The 19981-nt window shown below is 38.0% G+C and overlaps 1 protein-coding gene across 1 annotated transcript; it reads left to right on the top strand.

Moving 5' to 3' along the window:
- The first annotated feature begins 340 nt into the window (after positions 1-340).
- Positions 341-19424, top strand: hs3st2 (heparan sulfate (glucosamine) 3-O-sulfotransferase 2). The gene is made up of 2 exons (XM_042392980.1): positions 341-864; positions 18121-19424. The coding sequence occupies exons 1-2, from the start codon at positions 353-355 to the stop codon at positions 18737-18739; spliced, it is 1131 nt and encodes a 376-aa protein (XP_042248914.1). The 5' UTR covers positions 341-352; the 3' UTR covers positions 18740-19424.
- Positions 19425-19981: the final 557 nt, after the last annotated feature.

Here is a 19981-nt window from a genome sequence, read left to right as displayed (position 1 = left end):
TTGGCGTCAAATTCCTTTCGGATTCGTTTTAGGACAGTGCCACCAGTAATTGATCCAAATGAATCACTTCAAACTACTTAGGAAAAACTTGTCTAAAGGGGGACTGACCCATTTTTCTCTCCGAAAGCAGCCGCAATCATATTCTGTTCCAAGTTTTCTCGTACAGTTCAGCAGCCTATGAAAAGAAATAACGCGACTTACGCGCAGTTTATGCCTCAGAGAAGCCACCCCTATCCTCATATGCCAGTCTGTCAGACTTTGGAACCTACATTATTGCCAGACTCCAACCGCAGAGCAAGAGAGGAGGAAGACTCCGATGGAAAATCATGCAGCACTTTGAACCCATGGAGACATGGCACATAGGTTCCTCTCATCTACGAACAGATTCAGCGCCAGATTCGCCTTCATATTCACCGTTTCACTTTCTTGCACCTATTTATGCTATAGTATTATTTTTTGTCGCAGCACAATCATGACAAACCAGGGTTACGGCGGGAAAAGATGCCCACCGAGCAAGAACGCTGGAGGGAAGAAACTTCTTGGGAAATTAGACAATTGCGCTTCGCTGGAAGTCAGGTCCGCTTTGGATGAGTCTGCTGCCCAGCGAGGATCAAGTGATCCCCGCTACCAAAGTAAAGCATCTGCCTTGTCCGGCACTCATTGGGCTGACGCGAAGTTGAGAAACATGAGTGTTGCGCAAAGATATGGGAATAAGAAGCTGCCTAATGCGTTAATAGTCGGTGTAAAGAAAGGAGGAACCAGGGCGGTGCTGGAGTTCATCCGGATACATCCAGATGTGCGCGCACTCGGAACGGAGCCCCACTTTTTCGATAGAAACTATGACAGAGGGCTGGAATGGTACAGGTGGGGAAAAGATGAAACAAACATTTAAGTAATAATTTGTCATGTTTTCTGCAACACTTGCTTAACCTTTTCTTCTGCATACTGTATAGACCCTACTCTGTCTTTACTTCTGTCACAGTGCGCAGAGCAGTCACCCTCCTGCTCTGCAAACAGGGGACTCTGTTGTAATATGTGAGCTCCTTTTGTAGATTCTTCCATACCAACATGTTTAACCAGTTTTATGACAAGCATGCAAAGTCATAGTCTGACACAGTTCTCAGTCTCTCTGCATTTTACTCTATATAAACTCAGTAGCCTAAATGTTACATTTGGCTATGCACACACACACACAGAGGCACCATAAGGGCTATACCACACACATGCAAACTCACCTACACACAAGTAGCACGCCACCACCAAGATCACAAGTTTGATTCTACTTTTGTATAATGTTGTTTTTCTGAGTGACGCAGATGTTACATGTGCTACGTGGTGCTGAACAGACAGTTCCATGAGGCAGATGTAGGATCAGTTCACACAAACAATCACAGTCAACAGCACAGATGACACAGGCAGCCTCCAGGTTACCAGCTGGCTTCAAAAAGCCTACACAAGGCACAAAATGTTCTTCTGACGGCTGGTGAGGGCAAAGGAGCTCATACTGTAAGGTGCAACAAACACAGAGTATCATCACCACCCAACTCTGTCTCTCTGTGTCACTTACTTCTTCTCTATGTTATAGATGGCCCTATTCAATCCAATCTGAAGATGAGACATCTTTCTGATTAATACTATATTTTCTGCTTTTAACATAATGAGTATCTGTTCAGTTAAAAGTCAAATCCATAAAATGATCATAAAGCAGGCGTCCTCTCAAGAAAAAACGCAAAGATCACTGCCAAACTGAGTGCGCAGACTAAAAAATGTTGCACTCAAATCCAGGTTTGATGATATTGTGTTACATTATGTCTGATTGTTGGAGCTCCCTATAGCTTGCCGCTCACACATCCATAGTTCCTCCCATGTGGCAGGAACGGACCACAGAGCGATATTTCCATGAACATGGAACAAGTGATGAAGTCTATTCTCAGGCTGCACTGCAAGAATGAACACCTGAGGCTGCAGTGAATTGTCATGTATATGAGGACCTGCCCATCATGTCTCAGCTGATAGTTTGCTCTTTTATACATATAAGCTATGTGTTGTTGGGTTTTTTTGCTATACCTTGTCTTTTGGCAGCACCAGTTTTCACCTTTTTAAATAAATATTAATAATCTAACTATAGGATACATACTGTATGTTTAAAATATTTCCTAAATGCTGCACATGGATTCAAGTTCTTGGCTGCGAAGACAGTTTTTGTGCTGGAACAGAACAGAAACAACTATTTTATTCATACTTATTTTAGTTGAAATAGTTGACTAAACTGTCGTTACACAATGTCACAGTGTACACTTGCAGATGTAAGACAATCTTAGTCAAACACAAAGAGAAACTGGCTGCACAAAGGAGTTTTCTCAAAGGCAGATCCATGCTCATGAAATTATCTTCAAAGTAATGAACCAGAGGCTATAATATTACAAAAATGCATTAATGTAAGACACAAAAACACTCCAGAATCCCCTGGTCGGAAGTTAAAAAGAAAATACTTGTTCAATAATTTGCATGTTTATTAAGGTCTCTTTTTAATTGAAATTTCTGATATTAATCTTAATTTCCCATGTATAATTCTTCGCTATCAAGCGCACACTGTAATGTCACTTTATTTGAATGCGCAAGAAGGAGCCTTCTGCTTTTTAAATTTTGAAACTAAAACTTCCCAAGGGCATACTTTACAGATAGTTAGTCTTAATTGTTGTGTGTATTTCACTAATTAAATAGATTTACAAACAGCATATTCACAAATGAAGGTGCCTGCCTTTGTAACACTTAAGTGAGTGAGTTGAATAGCAAATATATTGGCACATGAAGACATTATATACAAGAATAATACACACATGTTGATTAATTTATGGAAACATATGCACACACAAGGCCAAATGTAGACACAGTGTGATGTCCTTCGTACATTTTGTATTCGTACAACTTTAGTAATAAGCATCAACACCACAGTAACAGAAGTTAAACAAACACCCACCAGTAAAATATCTGAACTACAACTGAACACCACAGAGTGACTAAGTATTTTTCTGAGTATTTAAGTGCATTTTTCCACCTCTCGGAGAGCCCAGATCAGACACCAACACATCAGACACCATCCTACCCCAGCCATTAGTCCATTCACTGCACCAGCAACCTTCCATCACTTAAATCTACCATCTTAATGGAGCCTAATGGTGCAAAAGCAACAGTTTACTTCATGGATGAGCAAACTATTAGACCAGATGTGTGGGCTTTATCTAAGTTTGTTTTTTATTTTTCTATATTTATGTCAGTCTAGATTATTTAAGCCAAGATAAATTCAGGTCCCATGCTGATATGATGCCACTTGTGGAAAAATCACAGAGCTGGAATATTGCACACATGTCACAAGCTGACAGTTCATATATTTAAGATAAGTACTTAAACAATACTTTGGAGACAAAGACTGGTTTAATTCAGGCTGCGGCAACTTGGCAAGTGACTGAGTGATGTTCATTGTATTAGACTTTGACAGATAATCACTGAGGGCCAATGTTTGGTTTGTTGGCAGCATGTCACATAAAGTATCTTTCCATTTTGATTAACTGTCAAATTTGTCTCTAGAGCAAGTAGCATTGTGTAATTGTAAATTCTACATGTGTTGCTCTGCAATGAGCTTTCTTCAACAGCCCACTTTGTAAGTTGGCCAGTCTGTCAGTCTGTCTATCAAAGGGCTGCAAATAAAGGTCATTTTTAAGATCAATTCATGAATAATTTATCTTTTCATTTTTTAAAAAGGTGGTAAACTCCTAAATTCTTTAAAATGGATACACAGCCTGGAACAACCATTAAAAAAATAAAGATCAAATCAAGACCACCTTCAATAATTGAGAGAATAGAATTTGCCTGTTAATGTATTTTAAGTTCAAAATGTGGAAATAGAAAGCCCTGGTCAGACAATGTAAAACAAGTAATATTTATAAAACAAAAAGATTTAAATAATAAGATTTGACAACTACTAGTGCCAAGTTTCCCAAAACAAGACTAAAACTCTACAGCCTGCTAGCAGCTCTATGAGACAGTACTTTGAGCTCACAATGCTCACAGTGATAATAACATGCTAATGTTATGCATGGATAATGTTCATCATTTTAATTTAGTGTGTTAGCATGCTCACATTTGCTAATTAGAACTAAACACACAGTACAACATGAGGCTGATAGGAATGTCATTAGTTTTGTAGGTATAATCCAAATTATTTGACAAATTAATATTTTGGCCTGAATATGGAGCTGGATGAAAAGTCAGGGTCCATCCAGTAGTTTCACTTAAAACCACAGAATGACAAAAAAAAAGACAAAAAAACTGCAAGACAAAAATTTTAACCTGTTGCTGGCACTAGAGGAACATTCAAGGTTCAGGTCACCAATATCAGTAGGAATCATCCTCTGGGGACCATAAATATCTGTACTGAATTTCATGGCAATACATCAAATAGTTTTTGGGATATTTCCGTCAGGACCACACTGGCCCAACAGACCAACATGGCCATGATATAGTTATGCCACATGGCTAATAATGATAAATGATTTTCATTTTTAGTCAACAAACTAAAGTGTTAACATTTACAATCATATGATATGAAAGACAAGCAAGACAGTGTTAATATTTAAGAAGCTGTAACCAGAAACTTTTAGCCAAGTTAAGACAGAGTTGGTCAATTGGTCAACCACTTTGGTCCAGGGCAAAATAACTTGTCAACTTGTTGATTAATTTACTTTTCACTTAACATATCTTTAAAAACAATGACTTTATTTCCATCAACCTCAAGTCATACTTTGAGATGAGTATACTCACAAACTGCTAACATGCTAACATGCTAACATGCCAGCTGTATGACTGTTAACCATGGATGTATAATAAGACCTGGATAAGGCTCAACCACTCAGCCTTGCTGCCAATTTTTCCCAGTGGCCACTCACTGTATTGTAGCGGAAAAATCCCCCTGCGGCCCAAAAAGCATTTTCCCCATATAACACGATTATAAAAGAGACATCTATAAAACTGTTGGCAGGACACCTCCAACTGCAAATAAGGGTCATTATCATGCTTTCTATTATGATTTTTTTGATCCATGAAGGTTTATATTCGTAAAACTTTCCTCAAGCCTAGAAAAGCGATTTAAAAATCTGTGACATCATCCCAATGTAAAGTCTACGGGCCGAGCAAGGCGGGACCAGTGGGAGAAACGCTACCGCTAACATAACCTGGAAACACTAGTTTGACAAAATAATTTTTAATCAAAAGCCATTTGTAGCAAGAAGGATTTTTCTCAATGTATTTCTTTCAAAAAATTAATTTTGTAGTCTGTATTGAACATTACAGCCTCATAGTCTCTACTTGATGAATGACTCCAACAATCAATTTCTAAAATTGATTAATTTTCTGATTCATTTGACTATGGAAGTTTACTTTGGGATTAGTACATAAATATCTTCAACTCGCAGTCTTTTCAATGATCTGATCATTTCAAAACATCTTGTTGATATTTTAACTTATTCTCAGAGGCTAATGTCTGTTGAACAGACAGAAAACGACAACATGTGACACCAAATTAACTCTCGTCAAGTCCAGTGTACTGGCCAGTTATTCTGCACAGTCTGTCCTGTTACATTAAGCATGTGACAGATCATTTAGGCACAGAAGAAGAATGGTGCCGCATTCATTACTGTGCCTCCTGAACAGAACACACACGTGGCCTCATTTATTTTGTGCAAGGGTATTCACATAACCATACAGGACCCGATAAAACAGACATTTCACCGCCACCAATTTCCTCAAACTCCTCTCGCCACTTTTACCATTCTCACTGAATCATAGAGATCAAACAAAAACACGTTGCTATACACCATCAAGACTTAAAAGGGCATCTCAGCTCTATTGATTTCACAGGAGGCAGAAGCATTCCAGTAGATTCCCTGAGAAGTGTTGAAATTGTATGAGAGGCTGCAGCTACGAATATTCTCCAGGTCCACATTAATTGGCTCGGGGAGGCAGGGAGCTCTGGAACAGTATCATCAGAAAGGTTGATGAGGACAGAAAGTCCGATGGTTCTCATTTAACATAGAAAACTGCACATTTTACAGCGAGGGATGGTCAGACGTAACTCTGCATTATTAATGAGAGCTGTCTTCATTCCAGTGCTGCTCAGAGACATGTAGTGGTTAACATTAATTACAAAACAACTCTTTTTGAGAAATGTCCCCAATGAGACCAGTCTGAAAAGCAGCGGGCTGGTGCTTTTATTCAGGAGATAATATAATCATGCATACATTATAGACCACTTATATACTATAGCTGTAATATTTGCAGTTGAAGAAACAGTAGTTCCAGTTCAATCTTGCAAGTATGTGTTGGTGTGGTATATGATGTAATAGCATTTCATAACTTGCACCATTTACTGATTTTAACAGTATTTTGAAGAAAATCTCCAAATATCTATCTATCTGTTTATATAACTATATCATAGTTTGAATGGGTTAAATGCAGGGTTGCATTTGGTTGCAAATTCCACCTGGACAATGGTAAATGGACATACCTACTGCAAGTAGTACATTTTTACCTTAATGGACTAAATGCTTTACAGTGTGCATCTCATTCACACGCCCACTCACACACCAAGAGGACGTTTTGCAGAGGTGCAACCATCAGGGTTGTTGTTTATGAAGTGATGTATATTGCAATGATAACACAGAGACTTGACATGTAACCATATTAGCTCTAAATGCTGGTGCTAAGCGTCACACTTAATTGTAGATCCGTCAAACTGCAATTGTGTGGTCATACAAGTCATTGTAGGTCAAGTAACATAATTGATGTCACTTATCTGTGTTAATTGGTGCAACCTTTAAATAGTTAGATGAATAAATTTAAAAATTTGGTCTTCACAGTACTCCCTGTAACAAATAATACTTTAAAATAACTGATGTCACTTTAGGGACTTTATGATTCCAGCAGTCAGTGATCCTTAGCTCACATTTCGAGATTGTCGGCTTGTTAACTTTACCCCCCTTGGTGAACCCGGTGTGTCCCTACTGACCAGGCAGGGATCAAATCCTGTCTGAGCTCTCCCTCCTGTGACTCCCATATTCTGTTTCCTTTTGTACTTTTTCACCATCTAAGTAAAGAGTGAAACTACTAAAGGTGTGTAGACCGTCCGCTCTCCATTTATAAATATCCTTGACTGTCACATTGCCAGAGGCTATACTGTAAACCCAGAGAGAACTTCCAAGAGGTCCAGCACCTCTATGGTTGATGTAAATTCAAGAAATATCCATTCATGTTAGTTAATATGCTGCAATACAACTGAACAAATAGGTGAGAGATGCAGGGGAGGTATACATCTATGATGTGCAGGGGCAGGATGTAATCTGCCAATCACTGGCTGTCATTCACAATGTCACAGTGTTAGTACAGTATCATCAATGTTATTTCATACAAATTCAAATATATTTTTCAGCTGCCGCAGTGATTATACTCATTACTCTTCATTGCCACATTGTAACAAGCCTTTTTAAAGATTTTATGCATTCATCAGTTGAAACAGCGGTCCAGCAATTATAGATTCATCAAAAAAATAAAAAATAAATAAATAAACAGAATAAGAAGCAATCCTCATCTGGGAATGTGCAGTTCAGGATTTCAGAGGCTTTCCTGTCAGCCTGAGTGTCTTCATTTTGGTGTCCGTGGATACTTTGTCGTGCCACATGTTAATGTGACAGCTCGAAGCTCAGTTCAATTCAATGTGTTATTGCTCAAGGAGAGCAAGTGTCAGTCATTTCCCTCTGCAGACCAAACCATGAATAATTGTTATTTCAGCGAACGCAAGGGGCTAGAGTTGAAATGACAGAAATAAAATAGGTTTTCTTTCAAGGTCAAATACATTATGTAGTTTTTTTTTACAGTAATGCAGAACTGTATTGTCTTCCTATAAATATATTTTGATTCTATTATGTTGCCTGATGTCCGAAAGTGCTCTACTGCAAGGCAATAGGCTCAGTTAGTCTGCTTTTCAACCAATTTGCCTTCAATTAAATTAGAGAAATAGATGCTTGATTCTCATGACACTAAATTGTTATTCACCTCTGTTTCTTCACATAGTTGAAATGGCCGCAGGATTACTGTATTCGTCTGGACCGCTCTTTGTTCACTCTTAATAGACTTTGGAGGAGGCAAGCTGGTGTTGCTGGTGATTAATGATCAGATGTCTTCACAGCTGTAATCTTAGTGAGTGATACTTTAATAATGGAGCAGCCTCTCCAGTGCAGACTGGATCTGTGCTGTCATATGAGGAAAGAGGAAGATGCCATTTTTAGGAAGTGCAGTGGCATAGACATTATGAGAATCACACAGCATAAGAACCTTTTTTCTGCACAGTCTACCTGAGTAATGCAAACTGTTAATGGGTTTGGGTGGCAGGGAGCAAGTCTGTGCGTGGTATTGGTTTTTCAGGACATTTCAGGACAAATGGTTTGTATGAAACACATTTTCTTTAAGTCAGTTTTGTTAAAATATGGAAGGAAACTTTGCCAACAAAAGATATTTTCACTTTTGAAAAACTTGAATCAGAGAAAACCTATTCAGCGCTTAACTCACGATTATTAAAAATAATACTAAATCATGTAACCCAAATGGGAGGCAAAATAATTTGCTGTATCTCAGACATCTTATAAGACAAAATCTAATACTTGAACGCTCCAATTGTGTCCAAAAACACTAACATAACTAGAATTTACCCAGAAGCTGCTGTGACAAGCTTTCAGGACAGTGCACAAGTCAGACATTCATTTAATGAGCATACGCTGATACTAACCAGGCCACAATATTGGGCATGTAAATTAGAATATTTTTTTTGTGAGTGCATTCGTATTACTTTGTTCTTCTCTTTGTTACTGTTGACAGCATCTTATTGCATGTTTTTGTGTAGCTATAATTCAGTCAGAAGATTGAAGAACTAGATAAATATAAAACTGCCATTTTAATTCATTTGTGATTGTGTTTTCGAGATTATTTGATCTGTAGTACCTTTGATACAAGTTTCGAACTATTCCTTCTAGAAAGTGTCACATTTTTGTTCTACACTAAAGCTGTTTGTGTAAAATATTGCAGAGGACTGTGACCATTATTGCCCTGCTTGCTGTGATAACACATTGGCAATGAGAGCCAAAGAGCCTTTTTCTTAACCTTATTCTCCATGGTCAGCCTGTGAGGCTGCATATTGTTTAATGGGTAGGGTTCATTGTTAGTCATTGTAATGACAAACATTTATTGTCAAGTGGGAGGTAAAAGGCCATTCTAAAAATCTCCCTTATTAATGTTTTTAATGCTTGTGATTAATGGTTTCTAAGGTAAATCCCAATCAGATCAGAGTGAGTTTCTGTCTGAATTCTCACATTCAAATGTGCTTTATTGCTGATCAAACAAAAATCATGTTGATAACATTGGGTCACATAGGAAGATAATGTGTTTGAATCCCTAACAAAAAGCACATGTAAAATTCATGTTTTCATATTTGAAATATTATATTGTCTCTAAATTGATGCTGTTTTATTTAGACAAACATACATGAAACTTTGAAGCAGTCACCAGTTCAATAGGTGTGAGATTTAATCTGACAAAAATCATTAGAAGCCAAACATCATCCCAGTTCAGTCAAGTGAAACCCCACAAACATCTAGAAAATATCACATTAATAGAGCAAAACAAAATTAATACAGCAATGCAGCAATGATGCAGATACATTTCCCACTTCACTCAATGGTTAATTTACAGGAAGCAATACACAGCTCAAACGTCCAATCTAGGATTTATGATTGTTCCAAATAAACCAAACAAATGAAAGGATCTTATGCTCCTGAAACTTGGCTCGAGCTAAAACGAACAAGTGAGTGTTGCGAGTGGTCAACAAATTTTGGTGACCATCAGCAGTAGAGACTGAACATCCTCCTCTCGCTTCAGGGCACGTAGGTCCATTTGGAGCCAGTAAAATAACAAAATAATAAAAGTTCAAATAAATAGACTTACACCTGGGACACACTAGATGCGTGAACCTCAGCACTGAACTGCTGCATCTCTCACTCACACAGGAAGCGTGTCTAAGGCCCGCCAGCTAGTTAATCAGCATTTATGATTCAACCCCAAAGAACAAAACTTTTGACACAAGCACCAGATTTGGGATTGAATGTCATGTGACACAGCAAGCTGTAACAGAGAAGCTGACAGCTAACAGTATGAGCCATATTAGTTGTTCTTGGAAGGCAGACTCACACAATGCTGGTAAACTGGCCTTGGCACTGGTGTAGTTTTATTAGAGAATATGTGAACTTTCGTCCCTTACAAAAAGCACATGTAAAACTGATGTTTTCACACACTCTACATTTCATATGTAACCTGCTCAAAAATCACACGTGCCTACAGTATGTGAAATTCTATCAAACGATTTATCCTATGTGTTTGTGATAGTGTCACAACTCTTTCTGTTTGTTGTGTTTTTGTAAGGGATGTGGGTTTTACATGTGTAGCTGTGTTGCATGGCAATGCTTTATTTGAGCTGCAAACATTTACTGAGAACTTGTATTGAACTGATGAGATGCAACATTCAGTTTTAAGTTCAAACCGCAGTGAAATGACAGTAATAAATTCTGAGTTCATTGATTGTTCACAAGGAGATGATTCAAAGCTGACCTTTACTTGTTCTGATGGTCTGCATCTCTGATGAATCTGTGTTGCTCTTTAGAACTATTCATTTAAGTCCTGAGTTATGGATTAGCTTGTGTTTCGTACCATACCTACCTTACTTTCCAAGGGACTAAGGGGAGGCTCCTCTTCTTCTTCTTCTTTGAGTTTTATTGGTGGTTGGCCAACAATGAATTGGTGCATTACCACCACCAACTGGTATGGAGTGTGGATCAGAATTTTTAGTACAATATTCATTAAAAAAAAAACCCTGATATCTTCGCAATCAAATTAGTCTAAGATACTGAAATAGAATTCAGTAACACTGATTTCTTTTGTAGAATATCTATTGGTCAAAGTGTACTTTTTATCTTTCTGAGGTTTTGAACCTTCTTTCTGCCTCATATTTCTCACAGTGTAGCATAACAATGGGGGGGTCTCTCAACGACTTCCTGTTTTTAAGCTCTCGCTGACATACCAGTGATGTCATGGGTCAGATCAAGAATAGGGGGGATTTATTTTAATTAGTTTTAATGTTTGGTTTAGCATCTATATGATTTGTACTTATTTTGGCTTATGGTGATGACTATGCTGTGGATGATGTGTCTGTGTAAACAATGGTAACTGATACAAGTAGCTTTGTTGTTTACCTGTTATAGGTGGGAGACCAAGACACCCCTCTAAGAAATATGGCTCTACCTAGATAGATTAGAGGGCCTATTTCAGGGGAGAGTTGTTGGTTTGAGAGAGAGAACAGAGAAATGAAACAGGATGTCCATGTAGCTGTGTGCACAAGATCATGCCGAAGTTTGTTGAGGATAGTTAAACCAGATTAAGCAAAGTATGATTTGTTTGTTTTTTTCATTCCTTGGAGACACTTGTTTTTGTTACGCTGCTCAGAATAAATCACCTCAGTCAACAATTCTCTGAGTCTGCCTCCTATCACCTTTCCTGACACTGGCTAAGCTTCCTCACAGTCACATACAGGGGCTGCACCAAATGGCTTTAATATTCAATATTTGTTTAGTTTGTGTGTAAGAGAGGTTCTTTACTCTGTGATAATATTTAAGATTCTACTGTCAGATTGGATTTACTGAGTTTCAGTTTTTGTTGACTTTATTTTATATCGCTGTTTGGGGGAAAAAAAGTTTCTTTAGTTTTGTTTTTTTTCTCTGCCAGCCATGAGATGTAAGGAGGGTGATGTCCCTTCTGTGAGGTCTGTCTGGCCATCTGTCCAACACTTTGAAACAGAGGAAGACATGTTGACAGCTACTAGCCGCCCCCTCTCAACAAATCCTATTGTATTTGTTTGATCTTTGATGTTTTCTTCAACAACACCAACAGGACAAAATTTCTACTTTTGTGTAAGAAATATCAAAATGCCAATGTCAGGTTGCCATGAACATTACTTAGCATATTCAGGATCACCAGAAGATAAACCGTTTGTTTTTCAGTCAGTCCATAAGATTTCCTCTGATGCCACCCTCAGTGGACACAAAAGGGACTCTAGGTAGCGTTGTCAAAGACCACAATAGCATATAGCATAAGATCAGTACCTGTGATTTAGCTGGGGTGGGGGTATTAGAGTCTCCTGCAGTCCTCTGTTGGTGCTGTTGTTGAAAAGGGTAGATGAAAGGTGAAGTTACTGGAATGCTTGTATAGCCAGATCACTGTCTGTCAGTCTTATTCTAGCACAAAAGCCAGTTCCACAACAACAATGTGCTACAGAAAACTTCCAGACAAACTTCCAGACAAACAAACGCTTTCTCCTAGAAATTACATTTATATAACACTAAAGTGTTTTCCCAAATACTTAGTGCTGACAAAATGTAATTGCTGCCGGGATTCTGTTCACAAGTAACATTTTTTTTAAAAATCAAGGATATACTACATTTATGCCACCATCCCGACTCCTACGGTTAGGTTCAGGCAACAAAAGGTTGATGAAAGAATATGGTTTCAGATAAATGTTACACATAGCTGTAACATTTTTTTAATAATGCTGTAGTCACTATGTGTGGATATTTTATTGCAAGGTCAGATATTTTGGCAGAAAACAAATGTGCAAAAATGTAATCTATCTGTAACTTTCCTTCAGTATTTTCTCTTGTAAATTAATTCTATATAAATGTCATTTCGAGGTGATGAGGGTTGCAAAAACGGACCCACAGGTGCTGCTCTGTAGATGGAAACTTACAGCCAAATAAATGGCTGCCTGAAGAGAGGACATCCTCTTTTTGATAACATTTTCTCCAGACCTGTGTGAGCTTGATGAGATGAAGTACTGGCTAACTGTAGGGGCAGACCCTGTTGAGTTGAAAGAGCTAATCCTGACTGGTTGAGGACATACAGAAGCACACTGAACACTACAGAAAATTAACTAAACCTTTAAAAGCCTCATGAGAAGTCAAAGCCTGTGTGAAATAGAATAACCGGGCAATTTGCAGATATTAACTGGCCTGCAGAAGTTAAAGAAATCATTACAGGGATTAACTTTCAGATATAAATTGCTAGTGAATTAGGCACACATGACTTTAAATGCATATATACCTTTATTTTCAGGGATATAAATAGTAGTATCACTGTTTTCTTGAGTTTTACTCTTGATTAGCCAAGCAACAACAGTTCAATTGTCTTGTATTGGCCCGGTTGGTGTAAAAAATTGTGGCATATTCTCCCAGTGGAAATCCACACTGCAGTACAATGGGTGTATCTGGGTTTAATGGGGAGTCCTTGGTACTTTGAAATAAAGACATCTATGTTTGTGGCTTATGCATCCATAATGATATAGCAGAGTCCAGAGGGTACTAAGTGTGAACTCCAGACCCCCCGCTTCCACTGCACCAACAGAGATAAATCGTTGAGCAAGATAGCCAGCAGGCTCTTTCAGGGTCACTATAATATGCAGACAAGTGTTCAGTGCACTGAAGCTCATTAATGAGTGGCAATGACTGCCATACGTTCCACTGTTGACCCTAACTACCTGTAGATAAGAGTTGCAGAAGGATGCTCATTTTCAGCAAACATTTCATCAAATCATTACAGACCAGAATTGGTAGAGTCGTAGAAAGTCTATTTAAAATTGATTTAATGTTTCATTTCATGGCCCAAATTCTAGTTAAGGCCATATTTAATAATGAATACATGTGAAGACTCTGTGAAGCAACTTATAAATAAGTCTGTTTGCCTTCAGTGTTTGCTTCATCTGTTTTAGTATTGGAAATTATTCTGCCTTACATTAAACTGAAAAAGGGCTACACGCTTTAAGTCTCCCTGTTGTGAAGGGATGCGAATCAAAAAACTTCACAATAAAAAGGAACTCATTGTACATACCCATTAGCGCCTGTCTGACACCCATTTTCAGTGACACCCTGTGATGTGTTTAAACAGATAGAGCTTGTCTTCACTGTTAGATTTGCTTGGTTAAAATACAACTGTGTTGTTTTCTTCCCTTAATATAAAAAAGCATCTCCTTCAGGGTTACACCATGTCAGTAGGCCCATTATCACAAAATCAAAACAGCGACTAGGGGATTAAATTACAACTTCCTTGTTTAGAAATATGAAATTGCTGGAATATTAGCAATAGAATATCACAAACCATTTATGATATTAAATTAAAGGTACACATCAGTATTAAGTAAATTCAAACACACATAAATAAAATTCAATTTGCTATTTTTATTGAAATTACAAACAAGAATGTATTACAATTACAGCATCAAATCCAATGCTGAAGCATTCAGAACAAACTAGCTTTCAACTATTCAACCAGGAACAGGTCTCATTTACAGTATTAAGCAGATCTTCCACACCTGAGTTCATTTTCACAGAGTGATTAAAATGTCACAGCCAAGCCTGTAATGCATCCTGACTTAAAGTTTCACCAGGAATTGTGAAGACTCCACATTGCACTGTAAATTACCCCAATGAATTTAGTGTTCACTCTAAGTGAGACGGTGGTAATCAATCACAGCACTTCACTCAAATGTCAGTTAAACAAGGTGTGTGTGCGTGTGTGCATGCATGTGTCAGTCCAAGAAGCAAAATGTTAACTTTAAAGTGAATTTCAAAGTTTATTTTCACTGATACATGCATACTGATAAAGATGCAGAAGTTTCAAAGACATCAGTGATGTAATTTTCATTGAAATTACAATGATTTAAATTTTCTGATTGCAGATAATTATTACCTAGCAAGGACTTAACAGCTTTTAGAAAAAGCACACCCAAACCTGATGCAGATCTTTAAATTTCAGATACTGTGTGCAGTGCTGATAGTTTTTCAGGGACATGGGAAGAAAAAAAAGTCCCTGAAAACAAATTTCTGATGGTTTTTCAAGACACCTGCCTCAGGTATCACATGTTCCCCTTCTGGCCTGATTCCCGCTATCTTTATAACAAAGAGATACATAAACGAGGCCACTGCTGCCATGTGTTTGAATAAGCAAAGAAGATGATTTATCAGCAATAATAAATCTCTGCCCTTCACCTACAGTCTGTTTGTTACATCACTTGGAAAGGCACATGTATGCACACCTGCATTGAAGGTTAATGTGCAGCTGTGGCAGAGCTGGCTCACATGCTAATTTTGAGATAACCACACAAATGAACGTGAACATAAGCCCCAACTACAAAATATTAGATCAAAAAATGTTTGTAGATATTACAGACACCCCACAGGGTTGCTCATTAACGTCACTCCAAGACAGGTGACTTGAAACTTATTGGTCCAGACTGCTCCCACTGACATGAAAGCGTCCCTTATAAATAGCCCTGATTTTGATAAAAATAAAGACTAAGATCCTTTGATCATTGGATTGCACCTTGTTCTTTCTGGCTGCTTTTACAGCTAGTTAAACGATCCTTTGAATGGACAACTGATGACTACAGGTGAAAGATCAGACACCCAAAGCTCAGAGGATTGGTGCTGTAGGTATCAGTTTAATGAGCAACGGTGCCAGATTAGAGTCATGGTTAGATAAGGCACAGCAGAGGGATCTGTTAATATTTCTGGTTTCATGTCATCTTGTGTGAACAAAATCATTTTCATCAATTGATTCATCAGTCATGGCACAAGATTTGATGCAATTTAGTGCAAAGGCAGATTAAGGTTAATGAAGGACATTGTGTTGTGGGCAGACTTGGTGCATTTGACTCCTGTTTTGAGTTGTCTGCAATTTCAAATTGCTGTCGTTTGGCTGCAGTCTGAATCCAAACGCCACTGTCTCTGTCAACAAAATTTATTTTATAGCCTGCGATTGTTAAATGGGAAGTTGCTCATTTAATTTTATATTTCCAAGAATATGTGGCTGAGGATATTTAATATGAAACCATCATTCTTAAAACATAGAGTCTTACTTAATTAAAATTGAGCCACATCATCCAATAAAGCACTCCAACACTGGAGACACAGAGGGCCGTGACAAAGCGTCAGTATTTGACAGCCTGGGAATGAGTTGTAATACCAGCTGGAACTGACTTGTGTATGATGACATTACATGGCCCTGACTCAAAAAGTAAAATTTACTTAAAGTTAAATCTTTGACCTCAAACAAAAACTGTGAAATGGAGGGACATTGGACAGATACATGTCGAATTAGAGTGTACTATTTCAATGAAAACAATACTACCTTAATAGTGTATCAATCCTTCTTTACACTTTCATGGTAATTGATCCCAATGGTGCCACTCGATCCCTTACTTCAAATTTATCAGTATTTCTTTTACGTCTCTATTTCTATTTTGTCTGTATCAGTCCCTTCAGTGTTGTATGACTTCCGTGTTACAGTCATATAATTTACCCAGTGCTGAGACTCAGTGGGAGTAAACAAACACAACAGCTGTAAAAATCAATAACTCAAGGTAAGTCAGTGCATGTTGCAACTTGGTGCAACCTGTGATGGACAGGCTCACATGGAATTTTGAGTCCAAACAAAAGTCAACCAATGTGAGTAAAAAAAACACTAAATCTCCTCGTAGTACTACCAAAATAATTTTATGAACACGTATTTTTGAGTATCCACATGGTTTGGTATATGTATAAACATGCTGTCTACACACAATAGTGCTGTGTTGTCATACAGCTGCAGTCAACACCAGGCAGCTGCTTATTTGCTATTTTAAGCTAAACCATCTGTGACCTTTCACTCTGTATCTTCACATTGTCAGCCCAGTTTTACAACACGACAAGTTGCAACTCTGAACGAGCACACGCAGTATGGGGTCCTTTCATCTGCACAATCTTCACCTGTGAGGATGGTGAAAATGTATGGAACTGACAAGACAGTTTCCTCAGCACACAACCACAGATCTGTTTAGATCTTGCACCTCGTGGAAAATGGCTGCAAGTTTTTTTTTTTTTACTGTGTAGCAAAGCTGTTTTCTTGAAAAGGTGCTGTTCTCATAAAAGATTAATAGTTGCCTAGTGGCCCTGAGGCACTCGAGCCAACAACTCAGGATTCATAAATAAAGCTAAATGGATCAATATTTTCAAGACTTTAAAAGTAACCTATGGCTACCCCTACCTTGAGAGAGAAAGCTCTGAGAAAGGTTAGGTTTTAATCGAAGCCTTCCCCCAGTAATAATAAAGAAATGTGGTATTTAATCATAAGAACTGTGCAGTAACGTACCTGAAATCCAGAAACTGATCCACATTGCTGTGAAAAGGAGAAATTCAGGCACTATATCTTCTGCAATCATAAAAAGCAAAAGACTGATTTAATATTACTGTTTTGGAATTACTCCTCTCAAACTGCCAGGTTATTGTGCTGCTGACGCTACATCAGAGTCACTTTTCTGTTTAAAGGAAGCAGGAAGAAAAGTATGGATGGTCTCTGAATTGTGGGCAAAGCATTCATTGTCTCAACAGCCAACACCAGATGCTTATTAATCAACTTTTATTGAACCACAGCGCCGAAGCAGGATGACACATTACACTTTGAAGGAAAACTCACATGACAAATATGACAAATAGAAACATTTGCCTGTAGTTTGCAAAGCCATTATCTTGACAGCATGATGATAGTAATGATGATGCATACTTTGGATGTGCGAGCTGTCCTGTCACCAAAACGAATACATTCACATCGTTTATTTGTTTGTTTTTCTTAACTGGAAATGGTATTGTAAAAGACTGGCGATTATTTGACACTGATAATTTTGCAGATGTGACATTGCTTTTTACATAGCCTGTATTTTACACCTAAATATGCATTTATCTCAACTCTTCAATAATAATGACACAGTATTGAGACAGTTTGTGAAAGTGGTAGGGATTATTGTTTTACATTTTGATTGTGAAATTTCCCTTTAAGTTATATATTTTTATCTGTCACCTATGAAACAGAAAATAAGAAATGTACAGGAAAATAATAACTTTTGCTGACTCATCCATGTGTGTTTTATTCTGTTTCTCTCTCAAGGGGATTAATGCCACGAACACTAGACAGCCAGATCACACTAGAGAAGACTCCAAGCTACTTTGTCACCAGAGATGCACCCAGACGCATCTCCAGCATGTCCCATGAGACCAAGCTGATTGTCGTGGTGCGCAACCCAGTCACAAGAGCCATCTCCGACTACACTCAGACACTTTCCAAGAAGCCCGACATCCCTACGTTTGAAGAGCTGGCCTTTAAGAACAGAAGTTTGGGTCTCGTCGACGCTTCCTGGAATGCTATTCGGATTGGGATGTATATTCTGCACCTGGAGAACTGGCTGCAGTACTTTCGTCTGTCGCAGATGCACTTTGTGAGTGGGGAGCGGCTGATAACAGATCCGGCAGGGGAAATGGGCCGTGTTCAGGACTTTTTGGGACTGAAACGAATAATCACAGACAAGCACTTCTACTTTAATAGAACCAAAGGCTTCCCCTGTCTGAAGAAGCCGGAAAGCAGCAGCCAGCCGCGGTGCCTCGGCAAGTCCAAGGGCAGGACTCACGTACAAATTGACCAGGAGGTCATAGAGCAGCTTCAGGAGTTTTATAAGCCATTTAATATCAAATTCTTTGAAACAGTGGGACAGGACTTCAAGTGGGATTGAGAGTGTTATACAGAAACAGGCTGTTTTAAAAATGGCTTCCTCTGAAGAGAATCTTCACCAAAATGTTTAAATGACAAGTTTATTAAGATGTGTATACAATGAGAAAATGAATATAAAATAATATACAACTCAGAAAATATAATATAGTCATAGAAATGGTTTCACATCATGCTGCTGGGTTTTGGGTTGGGCCATTCAGATAATAATAAGTTCCATTTCTTTAAAATATATGAAAATATATATATAAAAACCCAGTTTCTCTACCACATACATACATGACATATGAATTTATCACCGGGAAACCAGCATTAATCCATTAACAAATTCATTAACCCTCACAATACCCCTGTCATTTAACCACACCAGACCTACATTAACAACACAGCTTAAATATTCATTGTCTAGATTGCTTATTTATTCATCATTTCTACTCAAAAATGAACCACTGGCTTTACTGCTAAAATGAGCTCTCGACATGAAGTCACAGCAAAATGTCAAATGAATAATAAAATCAGCCTGTCAATTATCCTGCAATGAAATGTATTTCCTTTTGTTGACAATAGCTCATGGACAACAGTGGCAAATTTACTGAATAAATGTACTGTAACTGGTAAGAAAAACATTAAAACCAACGGTAACGGTTTACAGTTTGTTGGAACTCTACTTCAGCTCTTTCTGTGTTAGTATTTTTGTTGTGATCACATAAATAAAAGGCTAAAGTCTTACATTCAAGTATTTGAGATATTTTCTGTTTTTCTTGCCAACAAATGAGGGGAAAAAAGCAGTTTTCTTCTTATGGTTTCTGCATAATGTGTATTCCCTATATTTGCGGTGTATTCTTGTCTTAATATAACACTCTAATCAAATCTGGTTCCAGTCTATGTGACACAAAGACAGTGAACGGACAACTTTGTCAAAATCAAGACTTGCAACTTGCCTCAGCTACAACACTTTATTCATAAATCTACTTTTACCAACAGACCTTACCTGCACATGTGAGCATGACATTCACTCAAGTCTACTGACCACATTTCACAGAATATGTAACACAGTCCTTTGAGTCCTTTGAGAGATAGACTGATACTTACCAAATGCTGCCATGCATATCATTGATCTTATTATCTTCCAATATTCCTCTTTTAATGGATCTGATCGTGCTCCCTCTCTGAATGGGTCTTCATACTAAGCAGCTAGATTAACCTCCTGAATCTGCACCCTAAAGCCAGTCAGAGTTGTCATTAA

The sequence above is a fragment of the Thunnus maccoyii genome, chromosome 18 (assembly GCF_910596095.1).
Source record: "Thunnus maccoyii chromosome 18, fThuMac1.1, whole genome shotgun sequence".
NCBI classification, from domain to species: domain Eukaryota; kingdom Metazoa; phylum Chordata; class Actinopteri; order Scombriformes; family Scombridae; genus Thunnus; species Thunnus maccoyii.
Note: the sequence above shows the minus strand (reverse complement) of the source record. Positions and strands in the feature narration are given on the sequence as shown.

Coding starts and splice junctions, on each gene's coding strand:
- hs3st2 (XM_042392980.1), top strand. CDS start 353: ATGGCACATAGGTTCCTCTCATCTACGAACAGATTCAGCGCCAGATTC. Junction 865..18,120: donor AGAGGGCTGGAATGGTACAG/GTGGGGAAAAGA, acceptor TTCTCTCTCAAG/GGGATTAATGCCACGAACAC.